Genomic DNA, 23,367 nt, shown 5'->3' with positions numbered 1-23,367 from the left:
CGTTACGAGAAGGAAGATTTCTGATTGGTTTCTCTGGAGCAAGAGCGTGCCAATAACAGACAGACTTTTTTGGTGCGGAGGGGCAGCTAGTATTTTCGCTGGTGATTGGCTGGGGTGGCCAAGACAGGAAAATGGCTGCCAGCTCTTCTGTAGTCCCGGTGTCAGTGTCGGCTGCCGTGGTCCCCGCCCTGTCATCGAGCGGCGATTTCTCAAATTTGCGGGAAATTAAAAAGCAGCTGCTACTTATCGCGGGCCTTACCCGGGAGCGGGGCCTACTGCACAGTAGCAAATGGTAAGATGTCGGAGTCCGAGGGGACCGGGCTTGGATCCTCGGCCTTGGGAGTCTTTAGCTGATTCAGTTTGTGTGGGTGTTCCAGGTCTGCGGAGTTGGCCTTCTCCCTCCCGGCGTTGCCTCTGTCCGAGCTGCAGCCGCCGCCGCCTATTACAGAGGTAAGCACGTCTTCACATTGAGTGCTCCCCATCATCAGAAGAGATACTGAGTGCTCTGTCACCGGAAGGGAGCATACTGCTTAGCAGGGATGTTTGTAGGGGAAATTCAAGCATTCAAAGAGCTGGGTGTTTTAAGCGATTTTATCTGTATGTTTTTGCTGAGTTTTGAAAGACTTAGTGGTGCTCTTACTTAAGCTGGAGAGATTAGTAAACAATCCTTGCTTAAGATTTCAGCCTTTTAGGTTTTCTAGCTCAACCTAGATAGTATTCATAACGGGGAGAAGCGTCAAAGGTTTTTATTGGATTGGCCAAAAAGTTCCTTCGGTTTTAAAATAAAAATACAAATCACGCATTTTCACCAAGAAGTTTATTGAACAACGTATTCACTGTTCCACTACCTCCTCACATTTTTCAGGCAACTTCATAATTCCATCTTACCAAAAGTTTTTATCTTTTTTTTTTTCTTTTTTTTTTGCGGTACGCGGCCCTCTCACTGCTGTGGCCTCTCCCGTTGCGGAGCACAGGCTCCGGACGCGCAGGCTTAGCGGCCATGGCCCACGGGCCCAGTCACTCCGTGGCATGTGGGATCTTCCCGGACCGGGGCACGAACCCGTGTCTCCTGCATCGGCAGGTGGACTCTCAACCATTGCGCCACCGGGGAAGCCCCCAAAACTTTTTATCTTTTTGAGCAAAGAACTGTTCCAGGTGCCTTTTACAGTCTTCCAGGGAATTGAAATTTTTTCCATTAAGAGAATTTTGTAAAGACCTAAATAAATGGAAATCCAAAGGTGCAATGTCTGGTGAATACAGCAGTTGAATCAGAACTTCCCAGCCAAGCTGTAACAGTTTTTGCCTGGTCATCAAAGAAACATGCAGTCGTGCGTTATCCTGATGGGAGATTATGCGTATTCTGTTGACTAATTCTGGAGGCTTTTCATCAAGTGCTGTTTCAGTTGGTCTAATTGGGAGCAGTACTCGTTGGAATTAATTGTTTGGTTTTCCGGAAGGAGCTCATAATAGAGGACGCCTTTCCAATTGCACCATATACACAACATCACCTTCTTTGGATGAAAACCGGCCTTTGGTGTGGTTGATGGTGGTTCATTTCGCTTGCTTCACGATCTCTTCTGTTCCACATTATTGTACAGTATCTATACACTTTTCATTGCCCGTCACAATTGTTTTAAAAACGGAACGTTTTCATTGCATTTAAGAGAGAAAAACACATGCGGAAAAACAGTCAAGAAGGTTTTTTTCCGCTTAACTTACGTGTAACCCAAACATCAAAGCAATTCATATAACCAGGCTGGTGCAAATGATTTTCAACTCTTGATTTGGATATTTTGAGTATATCAGCTATCTCCTGCATGGTATAACGTTGCTTGTTCTCAATTAACATCTCAATTTGATTGCTATCAGCTTCAACTGGTCTACCCAACCATGCAGCCTCATCCAGTGAGAAATCTCCTGCACGAAACTTTGCAGACCACTTTTGACACGTTCGATCAGTCACAGCACCGTCTCCATACACTGCACAAATCTTTTTTTGCGTTTCAGTTGCATTTTTACCTTTCTTGAAATAATAAAGCATAATATGCGGAAAATGTTGCTTTTTTCCTTCTATCTTCAATATTAAAATGGCTACACAGAAGTTCACCAGTTTTGATAAGTTTTTAAAAAAATTAACCCTGAGGGCTTCCCTGGTGGCGCAGTGGTTGAGAGTCTGCCTGCCAATGCAGGAGACACGGGTTCGAGCCCTGGTCTGGGAGGATCCCACATGCCGCGGAGCAGCTAGCCCGTGAGCCACAACTACTGAGCCTGCGGGTCTGGAGCCTGTGTTCCGCAACAAGAGAGGCCGCGTTAGTGAGAGGCCCGCGCACCGCGATGAAGAGTGGCCCCTGCTTGCCGCACCTAGAGAAAGCCCTCGCACAGAAACGAAGACCCGGGCTTCCCTGGTGGCGCAGTGGTTGAGAGTTTGCCTGCGGATGTAGGGGACACGGGTTTGTACCCTGGTCTGGGAAGATCCCACATGCCGCGGAGCGGCTGGTCCCGTGAGCCATGGCCGCTGAGCCTGCGCGTCCGGAGCCTGTGCTCCACAACGCGAGAGGCCACAACAGTGAGAGGCCCGCGTACCGCAAAAAAAAAAAAAAAAAAAAAAAAGAAACGAAGACCCAACACAGCCAAAAATAAATAATAAATAAATATTAAAAAAAAAAAACCCTGATGCGACAGCTGTCACAATACACTCTAACAAAATTGTTTCAAATGAAGTTAAAGACAACTAAGCACTACTAGAGCCATCTAATGGAAAAAACCGAATGGACTTTTTGGCCAGCCCAATACAACAGCACGAAACTGATTTTGGATCCAGACAGCTCTGGGTTCAAATCTCAGCCATACTAGTGACTTTTGGCAACTTAATTAACCTCCTGAGCCACAGTTTTCCCCATCTGTGGATAATAGTATTTACTTTGTGAGGATATTGAGACAATTAAATGAGATAGGAATACATTTTATGTATGATCTATAGTATATATGTTTACATAGTCTGTGTCATCTGAAAGATCTTTATCATAATCCATTTTATTTTTCCTGAAGATGGCATTTCTTGATTACCACCCCTACCAACCACACACACACACACACACACACACACACACACACACACACACACACACACACACACTTAAAAACAATGAATGTTCCTTAATCCAAAAGATACAATGCAGGTGAGAGAGGCAGGAGAAGAAATAAGTAAATGGTGAGTGTATGTGAAAAGGGCCACCACAATCCTAAGCTGAATGGCCATATTTAGGACATTTTCATCCAATGAAGAAAATATTGAACATAATTTTGGTTCCAGTTTTGTGCTGGTAATATTTGGACATGAAGGATGAGGAGAATGAAATTACTAAAGTTTTAATCAACTTATCCTTAGAATTTGCGGGGATTGTATGTTTTTACCTCAAATGTGCATCATTTCATTTTTTTTTTTTTTACATAGAGAATTATAGCTGTGTTTTTTTGGTTTTTACAATACTAACATGTCAAAACTTTGTTGAAATACAAAAAGTATAAGTAATTCCACAGCATGTTGCATTTATGTGGAAATTTAAAAGTCTGCCGAAGGAAAGGCATGTCACATATTAATGCTAGACATTTTTCATGACTTTCTCACTTTTTCCTCATATCAAATCCGTATTACTGGCTCCATTTTACAGATGAAGAAGTGAATACTCAGAGAAGCTAAGTAAGTTCCCTACTAATGTCTTGAAACCAGGAAATCAAGCAGTCAGAATTTAAATCCAAGTCCCTAACACTAAAGCATATGCAATTTCCCACAACATTTGCAGAAACAATAAAAGTTTCTGAGTGCATTGGTTTATTTTTTTAAATTTTAATATTGTCCCCAAGCTTTTATTTTGAAAAAATGTTCTGTGACCTTACTTCATAAACTAATAAATAAGTATTAGGTTTTTGGGAGGAGGAAAATAATTATCTTTTCTTACATCTTGAAATTAATGAATATTCTTGGATTTGAACTTTTGTTATCCTGTTCCTAACCACTTACATTAACTTGTCTCTTTTTTAGGAGGATGCTCAGGATATGGATGCTTACACCCTGGCCAAGGCCTACTTTGACGTTAAAGAGTATGATCGGGCAGCACATTTCCTGCATGGCTGCAATAGCAAGAAAGCCTATTTCCTGTACATGTATTCTAGATATCTGGTGAGGGCCATTTTAAGATGTCATTCTGCTGTCAGTGAAGCATCCATATTTAGAATCCCAGTAGCAAGTTTAATCTTCAAATAGTTTAGCAAAAGTCTACTTGGTGAATGTACTTTATAAATACTTAGCAATAATAAAGAAGACATCATAAGTAAAGTAAAAAAAATGATAGTACGAAAGAAAATATAAAAATATTGGTAATATTCATTATTGACAAAGGTATGGGGCAGTAGACACTCTGTTTCAGGAGTAAAAGTAGTTTGGCGTTGGTTTGGTTGGCGTGCCTGTGGGTGAGATTTGGCACCCAGAACCACTGGGGCCTCAGCCCACCACCCACTCCTTGGTATGGGGAGATGAAACCCATGCCCCAACATGTGTGGGCTGCTGCTCTGGGCAGATTATGTCAATTTGAAATACTATGCCCAAACAATTCTTCCTTAAGAAACTTAGCTTGTCCAATAGAAATACTTCAGTGTGTGCACAAGGATATATATATGTACAGGGCTGTTCATTGAAGGGTTTTTTGTAATAGACAAAAAAATTAAAAACCTAAATAACCATTAGTCAAGAAATTCATTGTTAATTTTTGCCTGAAGTATTCTTTATTAAAATGTTGCAAAATGATGATTTTCTACTCCAGCACTCTCTTGAGTAGTAAATTCTAAGCAAGAGTCTGTCTTCCCCTTCTCCACTTATTTATGCATTTATCTAGTATCAGTATGGACTCAAGAATTCCTGTATTTTTAATTGTTTATAATTCATTATTTCACTTTATCATTTTGGTACTCAGATTATTCTAGATTTGGCCAGTGGGAGCCCCCGAATAGTTGTTTAAAATTAGTGACCAATAGTAGATGTCATTTTGGTTGGACTTTTTGGTTGAATCAGGCTGCTACAGGTTTCAGAATAAGCGGAAAAAAGACCTATTTATTGATTTTCTCTTACAGTCTGGAGAAAAGAAGAAGGATGATGAAACAGTTGATAGCCTAGGTATGAATTTCTTTCTCTTACCTTTTGGACTAAAACAAACTCTATAATGCCTGTAGGAGCCAGGCAGTTAATATAAACATGGGAAGTGGACTGAGGAGGAGTCCACTGAGGAGGAGTTTGCAAATTGGAGAGCACAACTGGCTGGTTGTCACCCAGCTCCCTCTGAGGGTTGCCCTATGGGAATGTGGGCCTGGTGTTGTCAGGGGCTTTCTTCCGCTGGCCCTAACCTGTTTCCTGCAACCTGAACCTGGAAATTTAGATTTTTAGTTGAGGCTTCTGAGTTTTCAGCATTGATAATTAATTCAGATTTTTAAAAACCTGTGTGGGCCTAACAAAATATGACTGCAGACCACTTATCAGTTGCAGTTTCTATAATAAAGTAAATGGACTGTGTAAGATGTCATTGGAGGGGGCTTCCCTGGTGGCGCAGTGGTTGGGAGTCCACCTGCCAGTGCAGGGGACATGGGTTCGTGCCCTGGTCCGGGATGATCCCACGTGCCGCGGAGCAGCTGGGCCCGTTAGCCATGGCCACTGAGGCTGCGCGTCTGGAGCCTGTGCTCCGCAACGGGAGAGGCCACAACAGTGAGAGGCCCACGTACCGCAAAAAAAAAAAAAAGATGTCATTGGCCACTTGTGAGTGTTTGCTGGAAGTTCCAGGTGTAACTTTGGTTGATGCCAAAGGGAATATCTAGGTCTATGAAATGAAAAACAGCAGTCTACCCTTAGATCAGAAACTCTGTTTCTTTCCTAGGCCCACTGGAGAAAGGTCAAGTGAAAAATGAGGCTCTCAGAGAATTGAGAGTGGAGCTCAGCAAAAAACACCAGGCTCGGGAGCTTGATGGATTTGGCCTTTATCTGTAAGTGTTATAGTAATTTGGAACTTATGTGAGATATTCTTCTGAGTAGAGGGGAGATGTTGTTAACTTCTGTGATCGTTCCCTTCTTTCCTAGGTATGGTGTGGTGCTTCGAAAGCTGGACTTGGTGAAAGAGGCCATTGATGTGTTTGTGGAGGCTACTCATGTTTTGCCTTTGCATTGGGGAGCCTGGCTAGAGCTCTGTAACTTGATTACAGACAAGGAGATGGTAAATTGAGATGAGCTATGTAAAAAATCTTCTGCTTCAAGTCTTATGTAATTCTTTAATAATGGGGTAGGGGGAGAAAGTTTTGCTAAACCTTTCATTATAGCTACCTCTTTGCTCCTTCTCTAGTCTCTTTCACTGTTGGGATTTAGGTCTTTATTTGAAAGACTGATGTCTAGATCTTGTTTGGTAGCTGCTGTTGCATTTGCATTCAGTTGACTTAGAGTATCTTTTCATATTCATGTTTTCACATTCAAGTTTTACTGTAACTTGTTTTATAGACTAAATGTTATTATAGTTTCTCTACTAATTCCAAAGATGCTATAGGAACGATTTCTCTGATATCAAGAATTGAGTTAAAAACATTTTTAATGTTTCTTCTGAGCTCTCATAGGTCTCTGTTGAGATTTAGAGATTTGTTAATTAATGAAATAATGTATATGAAATTGCTTTATAAACTGCATTGTTTTATTAGTCATTGTTAGAGAACATTGTCTACAAAGTTTATTTTGCTGTTATTCAATAGTTAATAGAAGCAACAACACACTTCCTTTTGTTGGCTCTAAAGGACCAAGGGCTGGTTGATTTTCCCCAATAGTGATACATGCTACTACATTTGTGTCTGAAATCTCAATCTTGGTTTACTTGTATTTACCTATCTCTAACTGCCTACTAGACTTTCATTAAAAGTTTGTTTTATCTCTGAACTCAGAATATGCAAAACCAAATTTCTCATCTTGCCTACCAAATTCTCTTTCTTCCTCCCAACTTGATGGACTCTCAGTTGTATCTCTGTTTCTCAGGATGCACCCAGTCTTGACTCCTCAGAGTCATATTTTGTCTCTTCCCTTTCTCTTATTTCCCTTTATCTAGTCAGTCGCCAGACATTGCCATGGTTACCTTCTTGTCTGCATCTCTTTCTCTTGGTTTCCTTTGCTGTCTTGGTTATCATCTCAAATTTGGATTACTTAAAAGTAATAAATACTTTCTATCTAACTTTCCCATTTTTATACTCCCATTTCCAAGCCATCTGACATACTGTTTCCAAACTTATTCTTAAAGCACCCATGTCATCATGTCATTCTTCTGTCAAAAATTGCAGTGGTTTCCTGTTGCATCCCATTTCCTGTTGCAGCATAGGACCCACCCTATCAGTTCAGTCTTATTTTTCCACTTCTTCCCAACACATAGCCTCCCCTCAAACTGAGCTAGTTGCCTCATTCTATTTACCCACACTCATTATGACTGTTTTTCCTCTATTTTTATTGTCCTTACCTAGAATGTTGTCTTTTTTCTCTTCCTCTCCCTTTTTCTATTCAGTTTCTACCCATCCTCCAAGGCTCGCCTCAAATCCTGTCGTTTCTTTGAAGCTGTCCCCAGCTAGACCATTCCTCCCTATTCCTCCCTATTGTGCTTGTAAGTCCTGTTCACTTAATTGAACTGCCCTGTGTTCATTATTAGGTACTCTAATAAAATTTTGGTGATAAATTCTTTTAGACAATATAGTTCCTTGATGTTCATTTGGGAGAGAGGTCAAAGTATATTAAGTGTGTTCCTCTCTCTCCTGCTGCCAGCTGAAGTTCCTGTCTTTGCCAGACACCTGGATGAAAGAGTTTTTTCTGGCTCATATATACACAGAGTTGCAGTTGATAGAGGAGGCCCTGCAAAAGTATCAGAATCTCATTGATGTGGGCTTCTCTAAGAGCTCATATATTGTTTCCCAAATTGCAGTTGCCTATCACAATATCAGAGGTGAGTGAATAAGGACAACGAAATACCATCAAACCCTGAAGGTAGTGCTGTGTTGTTTTCTGAACTCTCTGTCTTCTTTCTGCAGATATCGACAAAGCCCTCTCTATTTTTAATGAGCTAAGGAAACAAGACCCTTACAGGATTGAAAATATGGACACATTCTCCAACCTTCTTTATGTCAGGGTGAGCTCCTTCCTTTGCTTGGACTTAAGCTCTTTTGTGCTTTGATCTCCTGGGTTGGATTGTCACCTAGTAGCATTAGCTACAAGAACAATTATGTAGGGGTTCCTTTTTCATGCTTAGATCGTCTTTCTTTTCTTTCAGAGCATGAAATCTGAGTTGAGTTATCTGGCTCACAACCTCTGTGAGATTGATAAATATCGTGTAGAAACATGCTGTGTAATTGGTAAGAGTCACCATCTTTTTTCTTTTTTTATCTTTATTGTGAGTAATCCAAATGTAAAAATAACAATAATATAAAAGTGTCAAAAGAAAAAAAGGGAATTCCGTGGCGGTCCAGTGGTTAGGACTCCGTGCACCCACTGCAGGGGACATGGGTTCGATGCCTGGTCGGGGAACTGGGATCCTGCATTCCTGCATGCCTCACAGCACAGCCAAAAAAAATAAGTGTCAAAGGTAACAAAATTGGGACTTCCTTGGTGGCGCAGTGGTTAAGAATCCGCCTGCCAATGCAGGGGACACGGGTTCGAGCCCTGGTCCAGGAATATCCCACATGCCGCGGAGCAACTGGGCCCTTGCTCCACAACTACTGAGCCTGTGCTCTAGAGCCCATGTGCCACAACTACTGAGCCCACGTGCCTAGAGCCCGTGCTCCACAACAGAGAAGCCACCGTAATGAGGAGCCCACGCACCACAACAAAGAGTAGCCCCCGCTCACCACAACTAGAGAAATGCCGTGCACAGCAACGAAGACCCAACGCAGCCAAAAATAAATAAATAAAATAAATTTATAAAAAAAAAAAGGTAACAAAATTATATACAATAGAATGTGAAGGATCACTGTAATCCCACCCCCAAGATTGGTGGATATGACTCCAGAATATTTTTCTGTGTGAGTACTATAAATGGTGTATGTGTGTGTGTATGGTTTGCTTGCAAAAACTGTATCATTATACACACTGCTTTGTAATGTCCTTTTTTTTAACCTAACAATATATCTTTTCCATCTTTCCATGCTAGTACATGTAGAGTTGTATTGTATTATTTTTGATGGCTATTTAGTATTTTATTATATAGATGTGCCATTATTTTTATTTAATCATTTTCTGTTGTATAAGTTGTGGCTAGTGTTTGTTAACATAAAAATTGCTTCAGGAAACATCTTTGTATGTATATATTTATTTTTGCATGTTTATGCAACTATTTCTGTATAATTAGTTCCTTGAAAGGCTGGATCAAAAACGTGTGTATTTTTTATATATATATGTGGGTTTTTTATTTTAGTAAATTTATCTATTTTATTTTTGGCTGCGTTGGGTCTTTGTTGCTGCACGCGGGCTTTCTCTAGTTGTGGTGAGCGGGGGCTATTCTTCGTTGTGGTGCGTGGGCTTCCCATTGTGGTGGCTTCTCTTGTTGCAGAGCACGGGCTCTAGGCACGTGGGCTTCAGTAGTTGTGGCGCACAGGCTTAGTTGCTCGGCGGATGTGGGATCTTCCTGGACCAGGGCTCGAACCCGTGTCCCCTGCATTGGCAGGCGGATTCTTAACCACTGCACCACCAGGGAAGTCCCTATATTTTAAAATTATTATTTTATTTGTTTATTATTATTTTTTTGCGGTATGCGGGCCTCTCACTGTTGTGGCCTCTCCTGTTGTGGAGCACAGGCTCCGGATGCATAGGCTCAGCGGCCATGGCCCACGGGCCCAGCCGCTCTGCGGCATGTGGGATCCTCCGGGACTGGGGCACAAACCCGTGTCCCCTGCATTGGCAGGCGGACTCTCAACCATTGCGCCACCAAGGAAGCCCCTATTTATTTATTTTTTAGCTGTGTCGGGTCTTAGTTGCGACACGCAGGGTCCTTGTTGAGGCATGCAGGATCTTCTGTTGCGGTGTGGGCTCTTTGCTGCGACACGCGGGGTCTTTGTTGAGGCATGCAGGATCTTCTGTTGCGGCGTGGGCTCTTTGCTGTGGCACGTGGGCTTCTCTCTAGCTGTGGTGCGTGGGCTCCAGAGTGCATGGGCTCTGTAGTTGTGGCGTGCGGGCTCCAGAGTGCGTGGACTCTAGTTTGCAGCATGCAGGCTCAGTAGTTGTGGCGCACGGCTTAGTTGCCCCATGTCATGTGGGATCTTAGTTCCCTGACCAGGGATTGAACCCGTGTCCCCTGCATTGGAAGGCAGATTCTTTACCACTGGACCACCAGGGAGGTCCTGTGTATTTAAAAAAAAAAAAGCCTGTGTATTTTAAACTTACTAATATTACTAAAATGTTTGTAAGAATTTCCAATCCTATGAAAAGAGATGAGAGTGTATCTTTCTGTATCAGGGTGTCTCACTCTTGGCTCTATTGACATTTTTGGCTGATAATTTCTTTTGTGGGGGTCTGTCCTATACATTGCAGGGTGTTAGAAGTATACCCAGCTCTACCCACTAGATGTCAGTAACCTCTTTCCCCCAGTTGTGCAGATAAAGCCAAATAACCTCTTGGGGTCAGAATCATCCTTGGTTGAGAACCATGGCCCTATGTACTTGGCCACACTACTGTGACCTGATAATCAGTTGACATAAATAGATGAATGGCCACTCTTGGATAAAAGTAAACTTGGTTGGTTGTGATTGAAAGCCTAAGTTTCCTGGAGATGAAAGACCCTGTTCCTGGGTCTTTGGTGACACTGCATTGAGAACATACATTTGTATGTTAGGATGTTGTTAGTAAACTGATAGAATTTCAATTCAGTCATTCAATAAATATTTCCAGCCCTTTAGGAAGTTGTAGTGTAGTATGGGAAATAAATATTAAAAAAAGAAAAATCCTATGGGAACATAGGTAAGAGGAACAAATAATCTTTTCAATATCAGAGCATTGAGAATGAAGTATAAAGTCTGTTAAAGTGAGGATAGAACTCCAGTTTATTCAGAAAACATCTTTTGAACATCTTCTGAGTGCCAGATGTGGTGGTTTGTGTTGCAGTATCTACCTCATTACCTACTGAGGAAGACCAGTAAGAAACAACTATAATATAGTGGGTTGAGGGTTATGATTGAAGTAAACATAGGATGCTAAGAGAGTATATAGGAAAAGTAGCTAATCCAGTCTGATGAGGGAAGGCTTCTTGAGAAGGTGATACCTGAAGGATGGGCAGGAGAGAAAGAGTTCACTAAAGGAGGAGATGGATTGACTTGGGAAGGGTATTGCAGTGCAGAGGCATTGAAGTGTGAAACAGTCAGTGATCCTGAAATAGTTTAGTGTCCTGAAGCATGGTGTGGGAGGAGGGAATGTATGAACGGGGCCAGATCTTGAAGAGCCTTTTGTGCCTTACTAAAAGTTTGGATTTTATTCTTAAGGCAGGAGAAGTCTTCTGAAGGATTTTAAACCAGAGAATGATAAATGTTTTTAGATTTTCATTTTCAAATGATAACAGGAGACAGTGTGCTGGGAGGATTAGAAAAAGGGCAAGACCAACAAGGAGGCTTTTGCAATAATCCAGTCTAGAGATGATGAGAGCCCAAGCTGAGGTATTGGCAGGAGGAATGAAGAGAGGCGATTAGATTTAGAAGATATTTAGGAAGTAGAACTTACAGGAATTGGTGAATGGGTAACCAGATTGATAACAGTGTCCTTCACCTGAAGAAAGGAAACAGAGGTAGGGGAGATAATGAACTGTTCCTTTTTTAGCTTACTAACTTAAAGCCAGTTAAAATCAAAGGATATGGGCTAAAAAAAAAAAAAAAAAAAAAAAAAAAAGGATATGGGCTTCCCTGGTGGTGCAGTGGTTGAGAGTCCGCCTGGCGATGCAGGGGACACGGGTTCGTGCCCCGGTCCGGGAAGATCCCACATGCCGTGGGGTGGCTGGGCCCGTGAGCCATGACCGCTGAGCCTGCGCATCCGGAGCCTGTGCGCCGCAACAGGAGAGGCCACAGCAGTGAGAGGCCCGCGTACCGCAAAAAATAAACCAAACAAAACAAAATCAAAGGATATGTACATATGAAGAGTAATGCTTTAGGAGTTTCTGTTTTTTTTTATTTTATGTATTTATTTATTTTTTGGCCATGCCTCGTGGCTTGCAGGATCTTATTTCCCGGACCAGGGTTTGAACACTGGCCCTTGGCAGTGAGAGTGCGGAGTCCTAACCACTGGACTGCCAGGGAATTCCCATCTGGTTTTTTAAATAATCGTTTGATTGGTAAACTTCTTAATGAACTGTTTGTTCTTCAGTGTATCTGTAATGCCTAGCGAAGTTCCTGACTTATGGTCAATAAATGTTTGTTGAATTCAGCCCACCTATCTTAAAAATCAAGAAAAAGGAACATTAGATATGACAAAAAATATATTTCAGCTTTCACAAAGGAGAAAGAAGGGTGGAGAGAGACGAGAAGAAACTGAAGACCTGAAAGAGAATGAAACAACTTAAGAATAGAGTGATGGCAAGAATCTCCTACTTGTTTAGTCCTTGCTTCTGCAGTTATGTCTTGATGTGAATTGAATGCTTCCTCTGCATCTTTTCTGGAGTCCCAGTCTCTGAGAGGCAGCTTTACACACACACACACACACACACACACACACACAAACAAATATGTATATGTATTTATATATGTATATATTACAGTATAGCATGGTTAAGATTTGGACTCTGGAACAAAACTGCCCAAGTTTAAATCTTGGTTTTGTTACTAACTAGCTGTGTGACATTGGATTTAACTTCTGTGTGCTATACTTTCCTCATCCATAAAGGGATAATAACAGTAGAACATTCTCCCATGTATTCGTTGTGAGGAGTAAGTAAATTAACATATAAAAAGCACTTTTAACAATGTAAGTTGCCCAGCACATTGTAATCATTCAGTACATTTTAGCTGTTCCAACTGGTCAGAAAATCTCATCTACTTAATCTTTGCCCAGAACTTGCCTGTTCTGACTTCCTTAACACCTCCTTTTCATCCTGACTCCTTTAGCAGCTAAAGCTTATACCCTTGCTACCACTACTTCACTTCTCCTATTCTATTACAGAAGTTAACCTTTGGACAATCTGCCTAGAGTTTGCTTATTCCTCTGTCTCTGGGTCTGAGTCAGTGGCAGAAGCAAAGGTATCCTTTTATAGGACATAAAGCCCTCCATCTTGCTTTTTTCCCAGGTGAATGTGAACTTGAATGATCTTAGGTGATACAGACAATTGTTATAAATAATTTCTTCTGAATCAAACTGACAGCTGAATCTAGACAAATTAAAAGCAAAGACAAACACATATATAGAAATCTTATTACTTGTTTTTTACCAAAGTGGAATTGTATAATTTCTCTGCAATTTGCTTTTTCCATTTGACAGTATATCATTATCTCTGTAAATTAGTATATATACATTTAAATCCATCTTTTTATCTAGTTTATGCACATGCAATTTATACATAACGGAAATTTTTTTAAAGTGCAGGGTTTTTTTCCCTCACTGCACCTTTCCTCCTTTAATATACTTGTGTTAGCATGTCCCATACCACATGAAACATACACATACACATATGCAGGGTTTAATGGGCTGTTTGCTTACAAAAATAGGATCATATTACACACATTTCTCTGTATTTTACTTTTCTCACTCAACAATATCTCATGAAAAATCCCTCAGAGTCTTGGTATATCTCAAATTGTTTTTTCTTCTTTTATTATTTATTATTTTTATTTATTTATTTTTTTAAATGAATTTATTCATTTATTTAATTTTTGGCTGCATTGGGTCTTTGCTGCTGCACGCGGGTTTTCTCTAGTTGTGGCGAACGGGGGCTACTCTGTTGCGGTGCGCTCACTTCTCTTGTTGAGCACGGGCTCTAAGCACGCGGGCTCAGTAGTTGTGGCTTGCGGGCTTAGTTGCTCCATGACATGTGGGATCTTCCCGGACCAGGGCTCGAACCCGTGTCCCCTGCATTGGCAGGCGGATTCTTAACGACTGCGCCACCAGGGAAGCCCTCTTTTTTTTAAAAAAATTGAGGTATAGTTGATTTACAGTATTAGTTTCAGGTGTACAACATAGTGATTCAAGTTTTTTATAGATTATACTCCGTTTAAAGTTCTATAAAATATTGGCCATATTCCCTGTGCTGTACAATATTTCCTTGTAGCTTATTTATTTTACACGTAGTAGTTTGTACCTCTTAATCCCCTATGCCTATCTTGCCCTCCCCACTTCCCTCTCCCCATAGGTAACCACTAGTTTGTTCTCTATATCTGTGAGTCTGTTTCTGTTCTGTTATATTCATTCATTTGTTTTATTTTTTAGATTCCATGTATAAGTGATAATATTTAGTTTGTCTTTCTCAAATTGACATTTCACTAAGCATAATACCTTCCAGATCCATCCATGTTGTTGCAAATGGCAAAATTTCATTCTTTTTAATGGCTGAGTAGTAGTCCATTATGTATGTATACCACATCTTCTTTATCCATTCCTCTGTTGATGGACACTTAGGTTGCTTCCATATCTTGGCTATTGTAAATAATATTGCTGTGAACATTGGGGTGCATGTATCTTTTCAAATTTGTGTTTTTGTTTTCCTTGAATATATACCCAGAAGTGGAATTGTTAGATCATATCGTAGTTCTATTTTCAGGTTTTTGAGGAACCTCCATACTGTTCTCCCTAGTGGCTGCACCAATTAACATTCCTACCAACAGTGTACAAATGTTCCCTTCTCTCCACATCCTCACTAACATTTGTTATTTGTGGTCTTTTTGATGATAGCCATTCTGACAGTTGTGAGGTGATATCTCATTGTGGTTTTGATCTGCTTTTCTTTTTTTTAAAAAAAAAAAAATTATTTATTTTTGGCTGTGTAGGGTCCTTGTTACTGCACGTGGGCTTTCGTTTAGTTGCGGTTTTCTTCTAGGAGTTGCTGCACATGGGCTTTCTTTTAGTTAGGCTTTCTTTTAGTTGGGGGCTACTCTTTGTTGTGGTGTGTGGGCTTCTTATTGCGGTGGCTTCTCTTGTTGCGGAACACGGGTTCTAGGCACGCGGGCTTCAGTAGTTGTGGCGCATGGTCTCAGTAGTTGTGGCTCATGGACTCTGGAGCGCAGGGTCAATAGTTGCGGCACACGGGCTTAGCTGCTCTGCGGCATGTGGGATCTTCCTGGACCAGGGCTCAAACCCGTGTCCCCTGCATTGGCAGGCGGATTCTTAACCACTGCGCCACCAGGGAAGCCCCATGATTTGCTTTTCTGATGATTAATGATATTGAGCATCTTTTCATGTGCCTATTGGCCATCTGTACGTCTTCTTTGGAAAAATGTCTATCAAGTCTTCTGACCATTTCTTGACTGGGTTGTTTGTTTTTTTGATATTAAGTTGTATGAACTGTTTATATATTTTGGATATCATTTGCAAATATTTTCTCCCATTCAGTAAGCTGTCTTTTTGTTTTGTTTTGTTTTGTTTTAATTAATTAATTTATTTTTGGCTGCATTGGGTTTTTGTTGCTGTGCATAGGCTTTCTCTAGTTGTGACAAGCAGGGGCTACTCTTCGTTGCGGTTCACAGGCTTCTCATTGTGGTGGCTTCTCTTGTTGTGGCGCACGGGCTCTAGGCGCGCAGGCTTCAGTACTTGGGCTTGTGGGCTCTAGAGCACGGGCTCAGTTGTCGTGGTGCATGGGTTTAGTTGCTCCACGGCATGTAGGATCAAACCCATGTCTCCTGCATTGGCAGGTGGATTCTTAACCACTGTGCCACCAGGGAAGTCCCTGTCTTTTCGTTTTGTTGATTGTTTTGTTTGCTGTGCAAAAGCTTTTCGGTCTAATTAGATCACATTTGTTTATTTTTGCTTTTGTTTCTTTGCCTTAGGTGATGGATCCAAAAAAATGTTGCTATGATTCCTGTCAAAGAGTGTTTTGCCTCTGTTTTCTCCTAGGAGTTTTAATGGTTTCTGTTCTTACATTTAGATCTTTAATCCATTTTGAGTTTATTTTTTTATATGGTATGAGAAAATGTTCTAATTTCATTCTGTTACATGTAGCTGTCCAGTTTTCCCAGCATCACTTATTGGAGGCGGTCTTTTCCCCATTGTATATTCTTGCCTCCTTTGTCATGATTAATTAACCATAAGTGCGTGAGTTTCTGGACCAGTACCATACTGTTTTGATCACTGTAGCTTAGTAGTATAGTCTGAAGTCAGGGAATGTGATGCTTCCTGTTTTGTTCTTCTTTCTCAAGATTGTTTTGTCTGTTCAAGGTCTTTTGTGTTCCCGTACAAATTTTGGGATTATTTGTTCTGGTCTGTGAAAAATCCCATTGGTATTTTTTTTTAAATATTTATTTATTTATTTGGCTGCACTGAGTCTTAGTTGCAGCACACAGAATATTCATTGCCGCGTGTGGCGTCTTTGTTGCAGCATGCGGGATCTTTAGTTGTGGCATGTGGGATCTTTAGTTGTGGCATGCGGGATCTCGTTCCCTGACCAGGGATTAAATCTGGGCCCCCTGCATTGGGAGCACAGAGTCTTAACCACTGGACCACCAGGGAAGTCCCACCGTTGGTATTTTGTTAGGGATTGCATTGAATCTGTAGATTGTCTTGGGTAGTATGGTCATTTTAATAATATTAATGGTTCAAATCCATAAACAAAGTGTATCTTTCTGTTTGTGTCTTCATTTTCTTTCATCAGTGTATTTTGTTTTCTGAGTACAAGTCTTTTAACTCCTTAATTAGATTTACTCTTAGGTATTTTATTTTTTTGGGTGTGATTGTAAATGGGATTGTTTCATTAATTTCTCTTTCTGGTAGTTTGTCATTAGTGTATAGAAATGCAACAGATTTCTGTATTAATTTTGTAGTGTGCAACTTTACTGAATTCATTGATGAGCTCTAGTAATTTTTTGGTGACATCTTTAGGATTTTCTATGTATAGAATCATGTCATCTGTAAACAGTGGCAGTTTTACTTCTTCCTTTCTAATTTGGATTCCTTTTATTTCTTTTTCTTATCCAATTGCTGTGGCTAAGACTTTGAGTACTACATTGAAAAAAGTCACAAAAGTGGGCATCCTTGATTTTTTTCCTGATCTTAGAGGAAAAGTTTTTAGCTTTTCACCTTTGAGTATGATGTTAGCTGTGGGCTTATCATATATGGCCTTTATTATGTTGATGTTCCCTCTATACCTACTTTGTGGAGAGTTTTTATCATAAATGCATGTTGAATTTTGTCAAAAGCTTTTTCTGTATCAAGATGATCATATAATTTTTATTCTTCGTTTTGTTAGTGTGGTGTATCACATTGATTGATTTGCAGATATTGAACCATCCTTGCATCCCTGGGATAAATCCCACTTGATCATGATGTATGATCCTTTTAATGTATTGTTGGATTCAGTTTGCTAATACTTTATTGAGGATTTTTTCATCTATGTTCATTAGTGATATTGGCCTGTAATTTTCTTTTTTTGTGGTATCTTTGGTTTTGGTATCGGTGATGCTGGCTTTGTAGAATGAGTTTGGAAACATTTCTTGCTCTGCAATTTTTTGGAATAACTTGGAAAAGATAAGTGTTAGCTCTTATCTAAATGTTTGGTAAAATTCACCTGTGAAGCCATCTGGTTCTGGACTTTTTTGGTTGGGAGTTGTTTTATTACTGATTCATTTTCATTACTGGTAATTGGTCTGTTCATATTTTCTACTTATTCCTGATTTAATCTTGGGAGCTTATACATTTCTAGGAATATGTCCATTTCTTCTAGGTTGTCCATTTTATTGGTATATATTAAAAATAGCTTTATTGAGGGATAATTTACATAACATAAAATTTACTTATCTTAAGCTTACAGTTCACTGAGTTTTTACTAATTTATACTGTTGTGTAACCATAATCATAATCCAGTTTAGAACACTCCATCATCCCAAAAAGTTCCCTTGGGTCTATTTGCAGTCAGCCCTACTCCCAATCCCCAGCAGATCTGCCTTCTATCTGTATAGTTTTGCATTTTCTGGAAATTTCATATAAGTGGAATCTTGGAATATTTAGTCTTATTGTCTAGCTTTTTTCACTGAGCTCTTTTTCGAGGTTTGTCCATGTTGCAACATATGTCAGTAGTTCTTCTCTTTTTACTGCTGAGAAGTATTTTGTTGTCTGGATATATACTACATTTCGTTTATCCATTTACTAGTTAGTATAAGAAAGATGGCCTTTATTCCCTTTCTTCAAATAAAAGTTTTTATAGAATCTTAAAATCTTTCATATATTCTTTTTAAGACCAATGATAATAGAACTTCCTTGATTCTTGTGGAAGAGGGGAGTTCAGAGTGCTACCTTTTTAATCCTTTAGGTACCTCCTTAGAAACCTAGGAAGATAGTTGGAAAACCACCAATCTAAAGCATACTCTAGGAATTTCCTACCCTTTATTAAGGAAATATATGTATAAGTGCTATATTGAGAGGAAATAAAATGAAGAAAATCTTTGTGGTGTTAGGAAACTTTTTTTTAAAAAACACCAGAATGTGTAATAGATAAAATATATTTTCCAAGGGAATGATGATGTTGCCCATATGTAGAATTTGGCTTTTCTGCAAGGACTTCGGGGGAATGGGTTATGGTTCATGCCTACTCTGTGGAATGCTGCCTATTTTAGTGACTTATTTTTGCCTTTCTAGTTATTTATATGTTTTGTTTGTTTGTCTTTCAATTAGGCAATTATTATAGTTTGCGTTCTCAGCATGAGAAAGCAGCCTTGTATTTCCAGAGAGCACTGAAATTGAATCCTCGGTATCTTGGTGCCTGGACGCTGATGGGACATGAGTACATGGAAATGAAGAACACATCTGCTGCTATTCAGGCTTATAGGTGAGCATTTAGTTGGAGGGGGAGATGGAGCAGATTGTTGTGATTTTAGGAGTCTCTATTGAGCCTGCAAGTCGCTAACTTTGATTCTGCTCTCTTACCAGTCTCTCTTCCATTTCTTAGGCATGCTATTGAGGTCAATAAACGGGACTACAGAGCCTGGTATGGCCTTGGGCAGACCTATGAAATCCTTAAGATGCCATTTTATTGCCTTTATTATTATAGACGGGCCCACCAGCTTCGGTAAGTCGGGCCACTTGATGATGTGTTTGTTGTGGGAAGGGCTGACACTCTTCTTTCTCTTTTGATAGCTATTGAAGAATCACAGTGAATGGTTTGGACTCTTAGAGACCTGAGTTTAAACATGACATATGTTGTTTGGTCATTTTTATGTAGTGTATTCTACTAACGTGTTAATTGTATAATTGTGAACACAAAATAATATAATTACATGAGGTATTGGATTAAAGCCCATTCCCTTCATAGCTTTGAAATAGTGGTGGTGGTTCCTCAAGGGAGGACTTCAGTTTTTGCTTGGATTTCCTATTTCTCTTCCCTCTCAGGCCCAATGATTCTCGTATGCTGGTCGCTTTAGGAGAATGTTATGAGAAACTCAATCAACTAGTGGAAGCCAAAAAGGTATCTGAAATTGGGTCCTGAAGAGTTTGTGTGGAAATCTGCTGTTTGGATGAGGGGTTGAGCTATCTGTGCTTAATTTTCCTTCATGTAGATCTATCTACATAGGGAAGTCTGAATATTTATAGGCACATAGGGTGTATAAAGCAAAGTTGGGCTGACATCATTAGTGGGAATGTTAGTATGTAGCCTGGACCTATCAGATCTAGTAAAAATGCTTTGTATTCTCCAAGTCTGAACTTCTGGCTTGCAGGACCTGAGTCTCTATGTGATTAGTCATGGCACATGGGGCAGTGGTTGAAGTGACCGGTTTATTTATTTTTTTGACAGTGCTATTGGAGAGCTTACGCCGTGGGAGATGTGGAAAAGATGGCTCTGGTGAAACTGGCAAAGTGAGTGAAAGAGTGACACGCTAGTGATATTTCTGTTGGCTTCTCTGGTGAGGTGGGTCCTGCACATTCTAGAGCTTCCCATCCATCATCTACATGAATGAGGGGATGTAGCACAGTGTATGATTACTGATCTGGAAATTTAGCCATCTCGACTCAAAAGAATGCTACTTCTCTTTGAAGAGGAATTGTTTTCCTATTTGGAAAATTCAAGAATGAATTGAAAGAAATGAAATTTTTATGTCAGAGCAGTCTAGGAAAACTACTTTAGGTACTAATCTCCTCCTGATAAGGCCCAGGAAAATAAGGAATAACTCAGAAATGATAAGGAAAGAGGTTCTTAAATGCAATTTCATTCCTGCCAGTTCTTTTCTGGATTCTTACAAAAAATCTGAATTGCTTGGTATCTTTTTTAATCTCACTCAGGGTATTACCAGGGAATTTTTGCAATGGTATATTAACCAGCTTAAGTGTTTACTAACTTTTCCTCCATCACCAGTAGCAGAGTAATGATTCTAAGCTTTGATGAAGTAACCACCACCTCTGGGCACTAATACTGTTCTGGGTCCCACTGTGTCATTTATGTCAAAATTTGTACTTGTCTATGTATTATCATTTTTTTTATCTTAACTGTGTGCTTTTACTTTTTATCACTAGCTTGCTTTGAGATATGATTTATACTTAAAGACCAATTTCTTTTGTAGGCTTCATGAACAGTTGACTGAGTCAGAACAGGCAGCCCAATGTTACATCAAATATATCCAAGATATCTATTCGTGTGGGGTATGTGTCATGAGCATGAGAATTGGGTCGCTGATCTTATTCTTGTCACCTCAGTCATTCCTGATTTCCTTATCTAGGAAATAGTGGAACACTTGGAGGAGAGCACTGCTTTCCGCTATCTGGCCCAGTATTATTTTAAGTGCAAGCTGTGGGATGAAGCTTCAGCTTGTGCCCAAAAGTGCTGTGCATTCAATGATGTGAGTATCGGTTCTTTAGTAAAAGGTTTGGATTTTAGGTTCTAGCACATGACTTTACTATGATCTGGGGGTGGAAAGTGGAAGGTGGTTAAGAGGGTGAGTGGTTTGCATTCAATCTGTAGATTGCTTTGGGTAGTATAGTCATTTTCACAATATTGATTCTTCCAATCCAAGAACATGGTCTATTTCTCCATCTGTTTAAGTCATCTTTGATTTCTTTCATCAGTGTTTAATAGTTTTCTGAGTACAAGTCTTTCACCTCCTTAGGCAGGTTTATTCCTAGGTATTTTATTCTTTTTGTGCGATGGCAAATGGGGTTGTTTCCTTAATTTCTCTGATTTTTCATTGTTGGTGTATTGGAATGCCAGAGATTTCTGTGCATTAATTTTGTATCCTGCAACCTTACCAAATTAATTGATTAGTTCTAGTAGTTTTCTGGGGGCATCTTTAGGATTTTCTATGTATAGTATCACGTCATCTGCAAACAGTGACAGTTTTACTTCTTCTCTTCCAATTTGTATTCCTTTTATTTCTTTTTCTTCTCTGATTGCCGTGGCTCAAGAGGGAGGGGATATGGGGACATATGTATGCATATGGCTGACTCACTTTGGTGTGCAATAGAAACTAACACAGTATTGTGAAGCAATTATACTCCAATAAAGATTAAAAAAAAAATAAAACAGGGTGACTGGAAAGGCTACCTTGTTCTGTGGAACTTTGTATGTCAGTATTTTATTCTTTGTTTCTTTTTTTTTTTTTTTTTTGTATGTCAGTATTTTAGAAACTGTTTTTGAGAAAAGCCTTGGACATATTTTGACACATTTGCCTGACTTTGTTTCAGACCCGGGAAGAAGGCAAGGCCTTGCTCCGGCAAATCCTACAGCTTCGGAACCAAGGCGAGACTCCCTCCACCGAGATGCCTGCTCCCTTTTTCCTCCCTGCTTCACTGTCTGCTAACAACACTCCCACACGCAGAGTTTCTCCACTCAACCTGTCTTCAGTCACACCATAGTTGGCTACTTTCAAGCCAGCACATTGCCAGACCCATATTAAGCCTTACCTCCATGTAAAGAACAGCCACGTCTATTCTTCCAAGGACCTTAGTTCTTTTTGTTTGTACACATGGAAACAGCTCCTTGGGGAGTTTATAGAATCACCTGCACAGTAGACTGACAGAAGAATCCTGGCAGGAACAGAGCCTGTCTTTGCCAGTTTGAAGCACTTCTATCTCCCTTCTGTTCAGAGTGGCTATAGATCTTGGCCTTTTTCCCCAGACCTTTTTGCCCCCCCAAAACATCCCTTTAACAGCACTTTAGCACAGGCAAGGCTACAGGGACAAAGTTTAAATGCTGCTGGGAGTGGGAGATTTCTTTAGAGAGGCAAGGAAGAAAGAAGGGAGAAAAGCTTGCAACTCTACCCTCTGCTGATAGTAGGGCACTGGATACCCTAGGAAGGTCAGGGCACTGGATAGACATGACTCATCATTCTTTGATTTGCTGAGCATGACTATTCTGATATCAGAGATTAGGTTTAAATGGGGTGAAGGTATACTTTTGTTCTTACTGGGAAGACATTCTGCCGTTTTTTGTTTTGTTTTTTTTTTTTGCGGGATGCAGGCCTCTCACTGCTGTGGCCTCTCCTGTTGTGGAGCACAGGCTCCAGACGCGCAGGCTCAGTGGCCATGGCTCACGGGCCCAGCCACTCTGCGGCATGCGGGATCTTCCCGGACCGGGGCACGAACCCGTGTCCCCTGCATCAGCAGGCGGACTCTCAACCACTGCGCCACCAGCGAAGCCCTGGCGTTTTGGTTTTGAGGCGTCTCCTAGAAGCTTTCAAATTGGAAGTAACTTACTAGAGTTGAACAAAAGAAGGGGCAAAAGGACTCTCACTGAGTGTGGAACTGCTGATGGCCCCTACTAAGGGGAAAAGATGTCTATAGAGTTAGCTATACACCTACTAAAGCACAGCAAGGAGGCAGGGTTACAGAGAGTTTCATGGACATTTGGGTGTGATAACTTCTGTGATTGTACAGATAAAAATAAACTCTTAGAGTCGGTCTGTTTTAATAAATATTTTGCCATAATTGTCTCCCCCCCACATGCCCCCCCATCTCCACAAGAATGTTTTTTTTCTAGCCTTCATCTATTAGACAAGGTAAAAGTAATCATTCTTGCTATGCTCTTGGGAGAGTTTCAGGCCTGTGCTTGTGCATTCAGTAGGAGGTAATATGCCATGACTATAATGCCTGCTGTAATGAATTTGTACAGTAGATGCTATGGGTTATTCTGAGCTCAGGGCCCAGCCTTCCTTTATTTTTGTTCCAAAACAAGTTTGTTACCCATTCATCTCCTAATGTATGACACTTCATTTTATTTT

General features: G+C 40.4%; 1 protein-coding gene and 1 non-coding gene across 4 annotated transcripts; both read left to right on the top strand.

Annotated features, from left to right (window-relative positions):
- Positions 1–131: 131 nt before the first annotated feature.
- CDC23 (cell division cycle 23) lies at positions 132–23,061 on the top strand. Of its 3 annotated transcripts, XM_060146276.1 has the most exons (17): positions 257–292; positions 378–450; positions 3,672–3,700; positions 4,043–4,180; positions 5,128–5,170; positions 5,922–6,027; positions 6,122–6,254; positions 7,826–8,003; positions 8,089–8,186; positions 8,328–8,409; positions 18,836–18,989; positions 19,110–19,229; positions 19,550–19,625; positions 19,953–20,014; positions 20,716–20,794; positions 20,872–20,991; positions 21,833–23,061. In XM_060146276.1, the coding sequence occupies exons 4-17, from the start codon at positions 4,058–4,060 to the stop codon at positions 22,001–22,003; spliced, it is 1,545 nt and encodes a 514-aa protein (XP_060002259.1). In that variant the 5' UTR covers positions 257–292; positions 378–450; positions 3,672–3,700; positions 4,043–4,057; the 3' UTR covers positions 22,004–23,061. The 3 variants fall into 3 exon arrangements, with proteins under 3 accessions (XP_060002257.1, XP_060002258.1, XP_060002259.1); XM_060146274.1 differs by lacking the exon at positions 3,672–3,700 and having other exon boundaries at positions 132–292; XM_060146275.1 differs by lacking the exons at positions 378–450; positions 3,672–3,700 and having other exon boundaries at positions 156–292.
- LOC132518954 (small nucleolar RNA ACA64) lies at positions 4,435–4,556 on the top strand. Its single transcript, XR_009540067.1, has one exon. It is a non-coding gene; the product is annotated as a small nucleolar RNA ACA64 (small nucleolar RNA).
- Positions 23,062–23,367: the final 306 nt, after the last annotated feature.

Source organism: Lagenorhynchus albirostris, chromosome 3, assembly GCF_949774975.1.
Source record: "Lagenorhynchus albirostris chromosome 3, mLagAlb1.1, whole genome shotgun sequence".
Lineage (NCBI taxonomy): Eukaryota > Metazoa > Chordata > Mammalia > Artiodactyla > Delphinidae > Lagenorhynchus > Lagenorhynchus albirostris.
Note: the sequence above shows the minus strand (reverse complement) of the source record. Positions and strands in the feature narration are given on the sequence as shown.

What these genes read in the sequence shown, in the direction of transcription:
- CDC23 (XM_060146274.1), top strand. Translation starts at nt 132, where the DNA reads ATGGCTGCCAGCTCTTCTGTAGTCCCGGTGTCAGTGTCGGCTGCCGTG. An exon ending in GCTGCTATTCAGGCTTATAG is followed by an intron (nt 18,990 to 19,109) that starts GTGAGCATTTAG and finishes TCCATTTCTTAG; the next exon opens with GCATGCTATTGAGGTCAATA. An exon ending in AACTAGTGGAAGCCAAAAAG is followed by an intron (nt 19,626 to 19,952) that starts GTATCTGAAATT and finishes TTTTTTTGACAG; the next exon opens with TGCTATTGGAGAGCTTACGC.